Source organism: Melozone crissalis, unplaced genomic scaffold, assembly GCF_028551555.1.
Source record: "Melozone crissalis strain CALT ecotype California unplaced genomic scaffold, PUWL_Pcris_2 ptg000081l_1, whole genome shotgun sequence".
In the NCBI taxonomy this organism is placed as follows: domain Eukaryota; kingdom Metazoa; phylum Chordata; class Aves; order Passeriformes; family Passerellidae; genus Melozone; species Melozone crissalis.
Genome location: NW_026535858.1, coordinates 7749997 through 7766362, shown reverse-complemented (window position 1 = coordinate 7766362; position 16366 = coordinate 7749997). Strand labels below are relative to the sequence as shown.

General features: G+C 50.6%; 1 protein-coding gene across 1 annotated transcript in view; it reads right to left on the bottom strand.

The window, feature by feature from the left end:
• The window catches only part of ITPKB (inositol-trisphosphate 3-kinase B), a 65241-nt gene extending 49175 nt beyond the window's left edge, over positions 1-16066 (bottom strand). The window contains exons 1-2 of the mRNA XM_054290146.1: positions 16030-16066; positions 13580-14654 (exon numbers count right to left, since the gene is read on the bottom strand). Coding sequence (XP_054146121.1) covers positions 13580-14497 — 918 coding nt within the window. The 5' untranslated portion in view covers positions 14498-14654; positions 16030-16066. The remainder of the gene's footprint in view (positions 1-13579; positions 14655-16029) is intronic.
• Between the last annotated feature and the right edge of the window lie 300 nt (positions 16067-16366).

The window sequence follows — 16366 nt, the reverse complement described above, 5'->3', positions numbered from 1 at the left end:
GTTTCACTGCAGTGCAGATGGAGCACCTGGGAACAGCCCGCCAGCTGGAATGCCACACACACAACCAGATTTCAGTTCAAATAAACAAACTGAAAGCTTTCCATAGGTGTCCTGGCCTTTGCTCTGAGGATTAATTCCCTTTAAATGTGTAATAGCTCTAAGGGCATGCTAAAAAGAATAATATACTTGCTTTCCTCCCCATAGAGGAGGAAGGACACATTCCTGACAGCTGGAAAGGGGGAAAATGAACACTGCAGCATCTTGATTCAAGAGGCAAACTGGGGAACATGTCAGCGTATCTGATGAGAGTAAATTGAAATCCAAACACCATTAGAGCTGCTGGAGAATGCTTGGCATCACTTCACACAGCACCTCTGCACCATTCAATGACAAGGTGGTTTGGGAAGGTTCAGCAACGCTGCCTGGTATTTTCTGGGAGCTATCACAGCCTAATATTCCTTGCTGAAAGGTGTATACAACCTTCCACACACTGTCCAAATGCAGTTGCTCACTCCTGAAGTCGCTGCCTCCTCACTCTAACATAATCAAATCTGTACTCCCATCTCCTGGCAGCTGCTTGTGTCAAAGACCTGTGAATCACTTCTACAAAAAGCAATTAGTTTTCACAGTGTGTTTTATATAAACCATTGACAGGGAAGGAGTGTGAGCCCTCTTGTGCAGTTTGTACAGTCCTTGCTCTTTGGTGACCTCCCATATGTCCTCCTGCACCCCTGCCTCTGCATTCAGCTGGGAGAGAGAGGACTTTGGGTTTTGGTGGGGATGCAGGAGCCAAACACCACCTGCCCTCCCAGGCCTCACACAGGCATACAAACAGGAAGGCAGACTTTGCTTTAGCTGTGTATGGGCTGTTTGTTTCGGCTGGGGCGGGGAGGGAGCGCTGGCGTTCCCCGATTGTTCCGGGCAGGCAGAATCGGCTTACACGCTCTGCCCTGCTGGCCTTTCTTTCCATTCAGCCCAGAGAAGCAGCTCTCTCAGCAGGCCCTTTGCCCACTCCTGCAGCTCTGACATGAGCTCTGCCTTGTTCTCACAGTCCCCAGCTCGGGCACCATCAGGTAGCTGAGACTCTGAGTTTTCAGGTTTTGTTAAAAAGTACATTTCTCGGCTTCGGCATGCCTCGCAGAGAACAGATTGAAAAATTGTCCTGAGTGTGACTCAATAGGTATGGAAACCAGGAAAACAATCAAATGAGCCCAGCACTTTCCAAAAACCTTGAAACTTTTGGTAGTTTTTAAGGCAATCCTCATTGTTTTCTGGGAGAGCTTGAGTTGGCAGTGTTTGAACAGTAAATGCACGATGGAGGGAATTGCATTGCTGATGCACTCATTGGCCTTGACTCCTCATCCTGTCACAGGCACTGATCCCTGCCCTCTCCACTGCTGGGGGAGCCTGAGCCACCACAGAAAGCATCAGAGCTATCCCAGCAAGCACAGCCTCTGCCAGCCCCTCTCCTTTATCAAAAAAATATCCATATCCTGTCCACACTATGAGATCCATCTTCCAGTAACACTCAAATCACAGCAGGGCAGAAAAATGCTTACAAATCTGCCTGTTTCAGGTGAAACCCTGCATCTTCCCATTAATGGAAAAGATCTTTCCTATAGCCCCTGCCCCAAAGGGGCTGATGTTAACAAGTTTGCCATCCCACACTGTAGCATCCATGCTCTCCCTCTTTTGTGCCCAAACCCTCCCAAGGCACGGAGAGGAAGGGCTCAGGAGACAATGCAGGTAAATCCCAGCAAAAGAGGCTCCACTCAGTCACCAAGGGATGAGGAGATGGCACAAAGTGTCACAGCCAGGCAGAAAACACAGCAGGGAGCAGTAAACTCAGCTATGGCTCATGGTGCAGCAAACACGTGTGTTCCTCCCCCTGTGCCTGGGGAAACTCTGTGGCACAGCACGTTTGGGCTACAGCAAAGTGATTACCAGCTATTTGCTCATTTTCCTTTAATGAATCACTTGAATGAGACCCGTGTGAGTGTCAGGGGAGTGAAAGTCTGTCATTCAGCTGTCTGCACACTCTGGCTTCTCAGAAGATTTCTAGATCAGATCTCAGGGCCTCGGGAGTTTGGGTTATTGTTCTAAATGAGGTTCGACACTGCAGCTTCTGGGGATGATGCCAGTTATCTACAAAACCTACAGCTCTTATTAATTTGATACCACAGGTTTCAGTCTGAATCACAGCAATGTGTGGTTGACCTCAGAATAAACTAAAGTACTTGCTCCATGGCATTAGACTTAAGGATTGGCCAGCGTGGGAGCTGGATTTATTTTTTAACACCAGAGCTCAATCAAAAAACTGGGGGAGAGGAAATGTTCAGGTTGGGCTGGACACAGCTAAGATCATGGGGCTGTGAAAGGAAAACTCCACAGCGTCCCATCTGGAGCCAGAGCAAAAGGAGGTGTTTCATTTTGGGTTATGAAAGTCCTAAAAAACCTTTTCTCTTCTCTTCTTTCAAGGTGTTTTAGTGGTGAGATCAACTTTTAAGTGAAAAATGCCCTTTTGAATCAAATCTACATTTCAAATACTTGCAAAACATAAACAAACCATCCCCAAAATGAAACAGTTCATTCTGAAAGTGTCAGAATGACATGCACTGCTATTTTTAACATCCCTCCTTCTTCCCCCACCTCTGTATTTTTTTTTTTTCTGGGCCAGAACTATTCAGAAAATGTGTTTGAATTTGTGAATCATTTTGACTCCCCCTCTCCCCTGACATTTGCTGGAAAATCTATTCTCTGCCAAAAAACTGCTTTTCCAGATCCAGCCAGCTCCTACAATCCCCTGTCCTGCCAGGGTTTGTCTGGCTCTGAGGCTCTGGCTGCCCTGGGGACACAGAGGAGGAAGAGGAGGAAGAGGAGGGCAAGCCCCAGCCTCTGTCCAGGTGGTGATGGGCTCTGAAACAGCTCTGAGCCTCTCTTGAGGCTGAACAGGGAGCTGGGCTCCAACAGAGGCCACCACAAAGGAGATCCTCATCAGGCTGTGGCTTCCAGGTGTGAGGAGAGTGCTTGGAATTTTGGTTCTCTTGGAAAAATCTTGCATTCAAAGCCAGGCCCCTGAAGGTGAAGTGGATGTACCATGGAGCTGTCTCCTATCAAGGTGACAGAAAATTTAGATTTGGATTCAGTCAAGACATGAAAGCTCTGAGGCTTGCAATGCAGTGTAAAAGTTTGATTCTTTGTAGCCTGACGATTCACAGAACGATTTTTGCCTTTGCAGTGCAAGTGTAAATGTTACTGCTCCCATTTGTGCACGTTTTGCTGCTACCCTGAAACCTTTAGTAAGTGGGAAACTTGGATATCTTTCAGTCCTCACATCCAACCTATCTGTAGGTCTCGCAGATTTTTTTCAGGATAGCATCCCTAAAAGAGTCTTTCCAGCCTATCCACCCAAACAAAATTCACTTTTTGGGCTCATCACACCATATCCCCATTTCTCATCTCAACAGCCTTTGCTCTGCAAATATCCATCAAACTCAGTGCTGAAAGATTGCTTTTTGAATCTGTCATTTGGCCCTTCTGTGGCTCTCAGCCTCCCTACCTTGGTTCCTTCTCCTGAGGAGCATCTCTGAGCTCCTTGGCTTTTCTCTCAAGACTGTGATTTATTCTATTCCCATCACTTCTTATTTCAGCACTGAAAGGTCAGCTCCTGCGTATGCTCAAGCATGAGATCAGCCTATATTAAACAGGCTTCTCTGAGCCTTCTCCCTTCTGGCAAGGGTTCCCATCCACAGGAACAAACCTGGAATCTGGAACTGCCTCCTGAGCCGCCCAAATGCTCAAAAACCAAACACCAGAGTTGGTTGGGATGGATGATGTGGGGAGGACAATAACAGACTAGGTGGCATCCTCTGCATTTCCCTCTCATTACCAGCCCAGCCTCTGGGCAATGTTTTGGTCACTTGTGACCACCTGGACTCCCCTGCTGCTTCCCTTGGCTCAGAAAAGCCATTCCAGCAACACAGGGCAACATGAGGAAACACAGACCTGAGCAGAGAGGCCAAGTCTTTTCTCCTCAAGATGAGACACAGATGAGGGGCTGCTAATGGAGGAGCTGAGCAGCAGCCCTGGCTTCACACCATTTGTTTCAAGCTGCTGAGCAAGGTGGCTCCCATGAGAGCCAGACAACTGCTTTTCTCATCTTGAATATGAACTTTACACAATTTTTCTGTCAGTGATTGTGCATCTTGCTCAAAAGCTGTGACACGCAGTGTTTGTGTGTGAAGGTGGGAATGTGACATCCAGCTTCTGTTTGCTTTGCAAAAAGATCAAGGTTAGTTCCCGCTCCACTAAAAGCACGGAAGGGAAACACAGGATTTGTCACGCAGAGATAAACTGAATTGAGAACATTTTATACACAAATTCCTAGGAGAAGGTTAAAACAATGGAGCTGGGAGAGTACACTTGTCAAGGCTTTTTCAAACAATCATTTTTTCCCATATTCTTTTAAAATACACCAGTAATTCAGGTGGATAGAGATAAGCCACCGTTCTAAAATCTCTTTGCTTTGTTTCCTTTCTGGCAGGCCTGGTCTCCACCCCAGCAAGACATTCCTCCCAGGAACCCCAGGGTGGAGGGCTGTCAGCTCTAAGTAAATATGGCTCCAAGGAGAGATAATAACTTACACCCTCTTTCTGAAGCTGCTCTGGCAATTACAGCTCCAAGCTCCCACTCCTGTGACCACCTCCCTTGCTTCCAAAGTCTATCTATTAATGGCAGCCCAAAACTATTTACAGTTTAGGGGTCCCTGGCAAGGGCACAATGAGATGGTGGGACTGAAAGGCCAATGCAGGAACGCTCATCTCCTCTCCTCCCACTTGGAGGCACTGCCCATCCCTTCTTCTGCTGCCGTAACAAGCACCTACCTGGGCTGTGCACGCTAGCTGTTACCCCACACTCCATCTGCAACAGCTCCCAGAGGTGGGAATTCCACCCTGAGATTGCTCATGGTCATTTAGTGTGGGTACCCAGGGCAGTACAAGGTATGAGGTGATGCTGAATTGGCCTCAGTGCAGCTAAGATGATGCTGTACAGGCATGGATTTTAAAAAAAGAAAAAAAAATTGGCTCCATTTCAGAGTTCAAAGAAATATTTGAGTCTATGGACACTGATTCAGGCTCATCTCTAATTATGTCCCAAGTTCAGCCTTTAAAACCAGTTCTTCAGTCCTCAGTAAGGGTCACTTAGCAGTTGTTATTACAGTTTCTTGCCAATCTGTTGTTGGATTTTCCACTTGACATTATTAAGGGATTAAGTTGTTTGTCTCATCATCTTTTATCTGTCCTGTTCAGTTTCCTAAAAACAGACTTTAGCCAGACCAGAAAAGATACGAGGGAAAAAAAAAAGCCCAGCATTTTCAAGATATAACCATGGTTTTGGATTTGCCATTATTATTGCTTAAATTTATTACTTTGGATATGTAAACTTTGCTGACTCCTTTAATCTGGAATGTATTAAAGAAAGCATTAGGCATTACAAATCATTGGATTACACTGCACCAATTCAGCTACAGCTGGGGAAGAAATATATAAAGGAGATCCCGTGGAGTTATACATTTCAGACTGAGCTCATCAATTGCCATAGAGAAGACAAAAACAAATGTAGCTGAGCCTGGAAAGAATGTTGCTAAAATTGGAGAAGCATTTAATGTGAGTAGCCTAGGGGTGCAATAACTTTGCCTGTAATTTAACAAAACCCACCCACATAAAACATACCAAGAGAGATTACAGATTGGACTCTCTGATCTGCACTCGGCCAAGAAAGCAAACCTGACTTTTTTCCCCTTCCTGCAGATGCAGGTTTAAATGGTCCCTGCAGAGTGTTAAATATATATTACCCATAATAGCAACCATACTGCATTTGGACACGTTGCTAATTCTCCAAGTGGCTGCTCTGTGGGAGGATACCCCTGGATAACTAAGGGAGCATGCAGCTGCCAGCAAAGCAAGTCCTGTGGTCCACATGGTGAGAAGGAGCCTGCTCACCTCCTCCTCACTCCCACCCCTTCCTGGAGCCCTGGTCTCCTCTCTTTTGAGAGGCACCCCTGGGCTTGTACTTAAATTCTCCTTTAATGAAAATGTTTTGAATGCGTTTAGCTCAATGGGGTAAAAACTATTCCTACGCCTTCCCAAAATGCAGGTCTGCAACCAGCAAGGCTCAGTGGTGAGCTGGAGGCCAGCCTTGGCTCCTGCCCTTCTCCAGAGTGGCAGGGATCAGAGATTGTTGAGCAAGAAACGAGAGAAAAACACCCAAGCCTAAAATGCAGCTTCCAAAAAGCCTCCCTGCAGAACTTTCCATGTACAAACCTCCTGTCTGCAGAGGCTCTGAGGCACTGTACCTGTGAACCTGCACCTCTGGTTCATTAATTCAGCTGAAGGTTGGATTTACCACGAGATGTAACTGGATACCTGCAGGAGTGAGCACAAACGATCAAGGGCCAAACCTGCAGCATGCTCCTGCAACAGCTTTTATCAGCGTTTTATCTGACCCTAACAAAAGGAGCAAATTGTTTAGCAAAGGAAGAGGGTTCTTTGATTCTATCTCGCTGCAGATGAATTGCCCAAGCAAGGGCAAAGGGACAGGAAGCGAAGGGGGAGGAGGAGGAGCTGAGGCTGAAGGTAGGCGCTGCCATCGCTCAGCCCTTGCTAAACAGCCCCTTTTGCAAATGCTCACGGGGTGGGAGGGAAGAGCTGTGTCATCTCCTCGCCATGGCCATTCCACCAAAACGTTGTGCTGGTCACTCCTGGTGTACATACACTGGTCCTCATCCTGGCTGTGTCTCACAGGGAGCTTTGTGACAGCAAAGACTGCAGGCCCCGTGAGACCTCCCTCTGCTTTGCACAGTACAGGAACCCATTGCCCAAAACCCCAAGTACAAGACTGAAAGTCAAGGATGAAACCCTGGGGAAAACTCACATCAGTTCAGCAAGGTCCACGCCACAAGTGCCAACATCTCTGCAAATCAAGGGTGTGAAGCAAACAGTGAAGAGACAACCTGATCCTGCCCTTTGAATCTAACTCATTGAAATGTCTGCAGGCATGTCCCTCCTGAGCACATCTCTGTCTTTCACAGAGACGAGGGATGCTTTACTATTACTTAAAACCACAACAGTACAGAATGCTAATGAAGTTCCTGTTGTGTAGCACTGATCAGATACTACACTGTACTGCTGACAAGAAGTAGTTGTAAGTGCTAGGCACTTGTTGTTTCACCCCCTAGCTTCTCCTTCCAAAAGCAATCCTTGTGTTTTGACCAGCAATAAATCTTACATCCAAAAGAAGAATTGAATTCCTTCTACTGGCTTGTCCCTTTTCCCATGTCATTAATGAAAAGAACTTTCTTTACTACAAAAAAAAGGAAAAGTAAAAGAAAAATCACTTATTTCTTTTCATGGAAAAGACAAACTTGCAGTTGGAGACCCCCAACTTCAGAATGTACCTGCACCAATTCATGCTGAAAGGCACTGCTGGATGAGCATCCTGTTACAGAGCAAGGTGAATTTTGCTGCCCAAACACTGATTTAAAAGCCAATCACAGGCACTTGCCTTTGAGGCTGGTAGACTTCAGACTGAATGAGCTTTCTGAACTACTTGGAGCTGTTGTGCAGGCTATGCATGACCTGGGTTTTTATGTGTAGGAAAAAAATGAAATTCCAATAAATTTTATAGAAGACATTCAGAAACAGATTCCTCTGTCTTAAAGCAAACCCTTGGGCTGGCTGTCAACATCCCATTAGAGTGAGAGAGAAGAAAGCGACATTAGGAGAACCTCAGGATGCCTGAGGAGACACCCAGCAAGGCTAAGCAAGATGAATGCCATAAAAGGGCCATTTCAAGTGACACAGCAAGTGTGGGAGGCAGCAATCCCCAAAAAGTCACATTTAAGCAAAGGGATTTGCTGCAAAGTTACTCAGTGATTTGAAAATGTTAACATTTAGTTTTCACTGTCTGTTAAATACTAACATATCTTTCTTAGAAAGCTTGGCTGGTCTTCATTGGAAGAAAGCAGGTCAAATTTACTGCACAAATTTACCTACTGGTATAAACAAAATAATCTCCAACCATTACAGAAGACTAATCTTAGCTGAAGCAACATTTAGTGTCATCCATAGATGCCATTATTGCTGTAGTGAGCTAGAACAGAATTACATGTAAAGAAAACATGAGCTCAGTAGTGGCTTTCAGCCATCACATGGCACATGAGAGCTCAGTGCTGCACTAAATGTTTTCTTCACATGCAAATCTGTCCTGACACATTACAGAAATCATATGGAAAACATGAGACAGGTGATGACTACAGTTTGGGTTTTGTCATTGCAAGCCTCTAAAAAGGTGAAGACAAAACTCTGAAGTTTCCACTGATCCATGACATTCGCTCTGCAGACGTTCAGTTTTCCATCCAAAGGATCCAAACAGGCAAGCTCCTGACATCCTGCAATTCCCACCAGAAGAGGGGGAAATCTGGCTCCTTCCAGAGCTGGGGACCCTAAGGATGATGGGCCTGATGTTTGTGCTTCCCGCACCTCAGAAGTACGGGGGGAGGTTTATTTTGCTACTTTCATGGACGCTTTCAGCATGAGATTTTTTTTTTGAGAAACAAAATATGCAAGAGACAGCAGCTGTGCTAGCAAGTGAGTCCCTCTATGAAAAGGATCTGCTATGTGCCATGCAATTCCTGCCCTGTCAATCATGGAGAATGTGCACAGAGAAGAAACCCTTCCCAATGAGCCTAAAAGTGCTGATGAAAACAGATTTTAAGCAGCACCATATGTCTCCCATTGGGTTGTGGCAGCATCTTCCCTTGGCCTCCGCGGGTGGGAGCCCATAAAAAGCTGCTTATTCCCTGAGCAGGTGACATGAGCAGGTAGAGGATTAGCTGTGGAATAGGGAGTGGTGCTTTGTGAAGTCCCTGGGTGCACAGGCTCCATGCACAAAGAGCCTGAAGCTCTGCCCAGCCCTGTGAGCACCAGGGTGTCCCCATCCCATCCCAGAACAAGCTGTGCTGCCAGGCCTGCTGCTCTGAAAGGGGAAACACACACCTGCCCACCTCATTCCCCTCTGCCCCATGGTAATCCTGCAGCAGGGAGACTCCATCCCTTACCAGGTGTGCTGAGCATCTTCCCTTTCAATGATGTGCATTATAAAAGAACAGTCGCTCTCCTGAGTAAACCAGCAGGGCCCTAACACACCAGGCATTATATTGATGCTAAATCAGAGATACCACTCACAGGCTCATAAGCTCAGGAGCTTTTAAGACAAACACAGTGGGAGTAAGGAGTGAAACACATAAACACACTTGGCATAAAGAAATATATTCACAGGGCTTGCATGTATCACCACAGCCATGTGGTCATGGTTTCTGTTACAGGGAGACTTCCTGATCACAGAGACAGCTTGGAAAGGGAATGAAAGCATATTTAATTTGATTGATTTTTATAGGAACAAATCAGGACTCCTGTTGTCAGCTCATGCCTTGGAACATCTCAAAGAGAAATAAGCAAAGGTCCCAGAGGCCCTTGGCTGACACTAACCCTATCTAAACTTGGCTGCTTTCAGGACTGCATTAACAGCCATTGTGAGTCAAACAAATAAATCAATTAAAAGAATGCCTGTCATCAGCACTGCTGTTAGCCTTTTCCAAAAGTCCTTGCCATTTCGCACAGGTTAATGGAAGTCTCTTATTCTGAGAAATCTACTCAGCCTGCTGAAGGGAGCAGAAGTTTCACAGAGCACCAAGTCCCTTGATTACTATTCTGCTGTACATCCTTGTGTTTCCACAGCAGCTGTGGGAAAGCCAGGAAGAGGAACACTCCAGTGTCTTGCACTGATTTTCCAGGAAGGGGTTCCTTTCCCCCTCAATATGCCATTATTTTTCTATGGTACGTGCTTGCTTGCACAGCTCCTGCCTTTCCCCCCACTTGTCTGTTGCTTTGTCTCCACTTCTGGAGAAGCTGACAAACTGGGGAATTTAGGTCAATGACAAGGGCTCGCTAATGACCAGCTTTGGAACAGCTTTTGCTGAAGGGGCGCAGCCAAGCTCCAAGAGTGGGACAAGTCTCCTGCTGCAGAGTACATCCTTGGGAAGAGCCAATAGAGCCCCCAGAATGGCAAAGCTCACACTCTGCTATTTTCAAAGTCGAGAAGTCAGCGGGAGTCACAGCTAGAAGGTATCTTGTTTTAGGTGTGAAATCTCCTCAGGAGACTGGGCTGCCATTTCAGGCTACGTGCCACTCAGAACCTGGGACAAAGGAGCACCTTCTCCCTTCCCTACACATCCAACCTGTGTGATCAGCCAGGAGGGGAGAAATTCTCCCCCTCAGCATGAGACAGTGATGGAGGCAGGTGCCCTCCAGCAGTCTCTGCATCCTCCTGCCTCGGGTGTTTGGTGAGCCTCAGGTCAGCTCCTCACCCAAACTGCCCGTGTTGGTGTGCACAGGGTGCTCCCCTGTGGCATTTCCCAACCACAGTGTCCCCATGCCAAGGTGCTGCCCGGACAGCCCGTCCCTCCCACGCAGCCCCAGAGGTGCAATCGCTCGAGTGTCTCTGAAACCATCAACAAACAAGCGTGGGGTTTCTCCGGCAGCAGCCCACAGCCCGGGGAAAGCCACAGCTGCAAAGCCCTTACGTGGAAGTTTACTCAGACCTTAAGTGGATTTGCAATTAAACAGCAAAACGTCACCGTGCTCTTACTGTCAGTGCACTTGACAAGTCTGCAACCAGCATGGCAGGGTCACTGTCCCCTGGTGCTGTGCAGGGACAGGGACAGCACTGAGCAAACTGCTTCAGCAAACAGACACAGAGCCCGTTTCACTCACAGAGCTGCTCCGGGTCACAGCGTCCAAAATTGTGGCCACAATACCTCCTTCCCTTGCACTTGGCAACATGATTTTCTTACTGGCCAATTTTCAGGCCTGAACACAAAGTTTCCTACCTGCAGCACAAGTGGAGGATGAGTCCATGCCAGCCGAAGGGATTTGCCTGTTTCCCTGGGATGTCAGGAGGAACCACAACACACCGCCGGACATCCCTAACAGATTTGCCAAAGCAGACAGCCTCCAGAAAGGAAGGGCAGGAGCAGGCCTGCTGTTTATCAAATCTGTAAACATGTGAGATGTGCAGCACAGACTGTATCTGCAGCAGGAACTGCTTTCCTGCTGCTCCTCATTACCTCTCCTGCAGGTACAGAGCCTCCCCTGTGCCAGCAGTGCCCAGGGCAGACAGACAGACAGACAGACAGGCAGGGCTCTCTGCCTGCCCTGCCTTTATCTACTCAACCCACCCAGAGGCACCTTGGTATCTCTGGGCTGAGATCTCCCAGGATTTGACTAAAAGCACGAGTTGTGGAGAGAGCTTCTCACACATTCTCCCTCATTACACAACTCATTTCCAGACCGTGTGCGCTGTTGAAAGGAAACAGTGAGTTCATGAAAACAAATGAGTGTGCAACCTGACACTGCCTCAGTAGCTGCCTTCTGCTGGCGTTATGGATTTACAAGATGCTGCCAACCAGCACACAAAGCTGGGTGTTATTTATACGAAATCAATTTTGAATTACTGGGCATTTGCACATGATCCTGCTGAGAAGTTGACTATAACCTGCCAAAGTCAGTGATCAGCCCTGCATGGGACCCGTGGAGCCCAGTGGAAACTATCATTGTAAATTAGCCTTGCTGCCCCTGCTGGGACTCCAGCGCTGAAACACAAAATCAAGTGCACCTCCTTAGGCTGCCTGACACATTTTGGACCACATCTTCATCTCGTTTAGCCTGAGCAGTCCCACGGAGCCCAGCAGTTACTCTGATCTTAGACCTGATCTGAGCTCGCTCTCATCCAGAGCTTTTAGCAGTACAAATGAGCCTTGCCCGTTCACTGCTGAGCCACTGGCCTGGCTGAGCTCATGGAGGCCACGGGAGGTTGTGCAGAGTCAGCCTGAGGCTCCAGGAAGCTTTCCACGGGAGCATCAGGCATGCTTCTGCCCATCAATGAACTGTTTGCAGCAGCAAATCAGTGGGATCTGGCACTAGGAACAGTCATCAGCGCAGAGAATGGAGCAGAGATTACTACAGCTCATGCACATAAAACCAGCAGAATTTAATCAGCAGAGGGATTGTAGTAGCTCCCAAAGGGAACAAGCTGATTCATCAGCTGAGAGCCCCAAAATACAAAACTGTCTGCAAACACGATGAACTACAGGCTCATAACTTTGTTAACTGCTTTTACTCAGTTGCTGCTCCATCCTGAGCAGAACCAAGCCTGAGTTCTTGGAATAGAACAAAAGGAGTGCAAAAGAAAAGATACTTATTTCAGCCTGCTGAGTGTGTTACAAACCACAGTCTCAGTTCTTCCAAGTTTGATGCCTTCACTTAGATGTTTCCCTGCACTAGTTTTCCTTGTGTCATTGCATTTAGCAGGAGTTTCACCACCATGGGTCTACAGGAAATTAAACATAGTGAAATGCACCATTGAAAGTTCATGAGCCTTTGTTAAACTCTTTAAACTAAGGAGTCACTGGGTTGTCCGGTATGTTTCAAGGTTTGTCAGTGGGATGCTCCAGTGCTGGGCTCACATCAATGGAATGTCTCAGAGCTGGATGAGAGCAGAGACCATGTGCTGGTGGGAGAGCCTCGTGATGGGTGCCCTGCTCTGGGTTAAAGTGGTTCAAAGCCCTCTGGACAAGTGGTGTGACAGCTCAGAGCAAAGCAGGCTCTGTGTGATGCACTCACACATGCAATGAACTCCCCCAGTGACACAACAAATCCCATGACTGTCTCATGCCTTTGGAGAATGCCTCAGAGCTCTCCTCTCTGAGGAGACCTTTCTTCTCTAAGGGAAACACAAATCAACTAAGGCGGTGATTTCTCTCGCCTTAAGCCTCACAACCAGCTCCACAACAAAGATCCTGAAACAAATGAGTTTAGTATAAATACCTAAAAAAAATATGGCTTACCTGAAATATAAGATACCCCACAACCAAGAAGTATTATTCAAAAGGGGAATCACCAGAATTTCTAGAGCATTTTGCTTCTGTGTGAAATTGTGGTGATGGGCATCACTGTAAACCTGAACAGACAGTTGGCCCACACAGTTTCAACTCCAGGGAGGAAATAAATTCTTCCTCAGGCTCATGTAAACAATGGGAAACCTCCAGCACCCAGGGAAGCTGTGCTGAGGAGAAAGTGAGGCTCGTAACCACATGTCAGCAGAAGGCTGAAGTCCATGGATGTATTTTAAGCATGCTGGCAGGCAGCTTTGCAGCACCAGGGAAGCTCTGCAAGGACTGTGCACAATGGAACAGGTACCACTACTCTCTCGTGAGAGGATTTTCTGCAAGGACTGTGCACAATGGAACAGGTACCACTACTCTCTTGTGAGAGGATTTTCCAGCTAGAAACTCCTCTTCCCAGTCTGGAAGCTTTTCGTGTAAGGGAAGGCAAGCACCACTGAGCAAGTGTAAAGTTTCTCTGCAGAACTCTGCAGCAACAGACCTGTGCCCTGCTGCTACCTTGGAGCAGGGACGCCGCCACCCTTCACCCCACCTGCCCAGGGCTGCTGTAGGACTCACCACTCGGGGTTTCTGCTGGTCCAGGGTCTGCAGGAAGGCGGGGGTCTGGTCCAGGGTGCGCTCGGGGTCGCTGGAGATGTCCTCCTCGGACTCCTCCCAGGACGAGGAGAAGCCAGTGGAAGATGCAGAGGACGATGAGAGCTTCCGGACGGGCAGGCTGCCAGGGGGCACGGCGCCCGCCTCCTCCTCCGGGCCCCCCAGGTCTGTGACAATGACGGCAGGGATGCTCCCACTCACGGCTGGGTGCTGCCCCTTCAGTCCTGTGGGAACCACCACCACCTCCTCCTGCCGTGCTGCGTCAGGCCCGCACTGCTCCAGGGGGCTGCTGCTGCTGTCTGCCAGCCCCACCGCCATCCCTGGCCTCCTGGCGGGCTCTGCAGCGCTCACACAAAGCTGCTCCCCACCAGCATCGGGGGCCTCGCTCTCCCCGAGGGCTCGGGGCCGGGGCGCAGTCCCGAGTGCCAGCGCCGGTGCCGCGGTGGGGCTGGCCGGACGGGGCCGGGCCAGCCGGGGGCTGCGGGGCGGCTGGGCGGCGGAGCTGTGCGCCTGGATGTGTGCCTCGAAGAGCCCCACTTTCTGGTTCACCTGCACGTTGTGCAGCTCCCGCTGGAGCTGCCGTGCCATGGGCGGCCCTGGCTGTCCCTCCTCGCCGCGGCTGCCCCGCCGCCCGCCGGGGCTGCCCGGCTGCCTCAGGGGCTCCTCAGGCAGCGGGAAGAGGAAAGCGGGCCCGCAGCGCGGGGAGCGGGGCGGCACCGGGGCCGGGCTGAAGACGGGGAGCGAGCGGCAGCCGCCGGGCGTCTCCGGACCCCTGGGCAGCACTTGTCCGGGAGGAGGCGGCGTCTTGCTCCCGCCGCTGGTCACCTCGCTGTTGCTATTCATCATCACCAAGCTATTGAGCGCATAGCAGTACACGGCCATAGTAGTCAGCCGGGGAGCACAGGGGGGCTGTCGCCACTGCCGCCTCGGCGCTCAGGCTCTGCGGGGCTCTCGGCACGACGGGAGCAGCAGCATGGCCAGCAGGAGAACGGGGAGCTGGGCTGGCCCCGCTGGCCCGCAGCTCCATAAAACGGGACAGCTGAGGAGAGAGAAGCAGTGAGAGTAGTTCTGTGCCCTCCCTCAGCTCACCATGCAGCTGGGCACACAGAGTGCCAGACTCTTCCCTTCCTGTGCGGCCCTCCCACCTGCATGCATGCCCAGTGTGCCACCCGTGGGGACACGGGCCAGCCGTCACAAGGATCTGAAGGAAAGGGAAGTCAGGTTTGCGGCTGTTTCCCCTCTTCCCTGCCTTCCCTGTCCCCTCTCTCCAGGTTGCCTGACACAGCAATGTCCGAGAGGACACACAGCCAGCAGCCATCCCCACAACAGAATAAGAGAATTACGGTGAACTGGTGTGAACTTAAAGTTGGCAGCTTTCAAGTGTTCGCCCCAAAACCTGGCATTTTCTAAAGGAAGATAAAAACTCCAAACAACTTAAATTTGCCACCCTTCAGTCTATCACCTATAGCAAGACCAAGTCTCAGGAATGGATTTATGCTGTATGGTACATGGGACGACTCCCTGTTTGTACTGCTTTGTATGGTACAGGGTCACATCTCCAGTTAGTCCCCTAAGTTACCATGTGCAACAGCACGGCTTTGCACATCTTCATGAATGCCCTGGCTAAATGTGCCTTCCCTGTGCACATCCGCTGTCCGGGACAATGCAGGCTCCAAATGCCTTCAAGGCACAGCCTGGAACCCCACATGCAGAGATGTGCAGTGCTGTTTGCTCTGCCGAGTGTGTGCCTGTGTACACACGTGAGAGAGGCTCTGCTTTCGGAGGTGGCTCTCTGTGTCCCTGTTCGTGTCACTGTGCTTTCCATCACCTCCTGTTTGCTCCATGTGCCCTGGAGCTGCAGGCCCCATCCCATGCCGGGGCATGGGCGCTCCTGAGATCTGCACAAACACACTGCCCACATGAGAGTACAAACTTGTTTACACACAGTGCGCTAACTCTGGCTATGGGTGTACACGCCTCTGGAAGCACTCGTGTGCGATGCTATCAGCGGTATCCCTGTGAGGCTCCTGGCAGGTAAATGCCCTCAAGCCCAAGCGCAGCCCCAGCTGGCGATGTGACCAAAGGGCTTCCCATCCCTCCAGGCACTGCTTGCAGGCAGTGCGAGGCTCAGCAGAGCCCAGCAGCGCGGACAGCCGCTCTTTGCAGGGATCCCCGGCACAGCTCCCAGCACTGGGGCTCGGCTGCCCAAGCGAGCACCGGCACAAGGTGCTCGGCCACACTTCGGCTGTGGGACAGCCCGGGGCACCACCCGGCCCCTCTGCCCGCCCCCAGCTCGCCCCTTCCTCCCCGCGCGGCCCGGCTGGCCCCCGCACCGCCCCCGGGGCTGCTGCCGGACATCCCCGGGCGGAGGGGCGGCCGCGACCCCTCTGCGTTTCGCCCTCACCGCCGCTTACCTGGGTCGGGATCCGCGCCCGCCTCAGTGCGCGCCGCCCGGCTGCGCCCGCCGGCGGCCGCGGGGCGCTGCCGAAACCATCGCCGCGGGGCTGCCGGGACTCCCGCCCGCTCCCTCCGCGGCCCCGAGCGCCTCTCCTCGCCCCGGGGCGGGCCGGCCGCGCCGGGCTCTGCCCCTCCGCGCCGCGGCGGCCGAGGCTCCGCGCTCCGGGCAGCTCCGCGCCGCGGCCCCGGCGCCCGCTCCCGGTGCGGTTGGAAAGGCGGAGAGAGCAGGAGCAGGAGCAGGAGCAGGAGGAGGAGGAGGAGGAGGAGGAGGAGGAGGAGGAGGAGGAGGAGAGG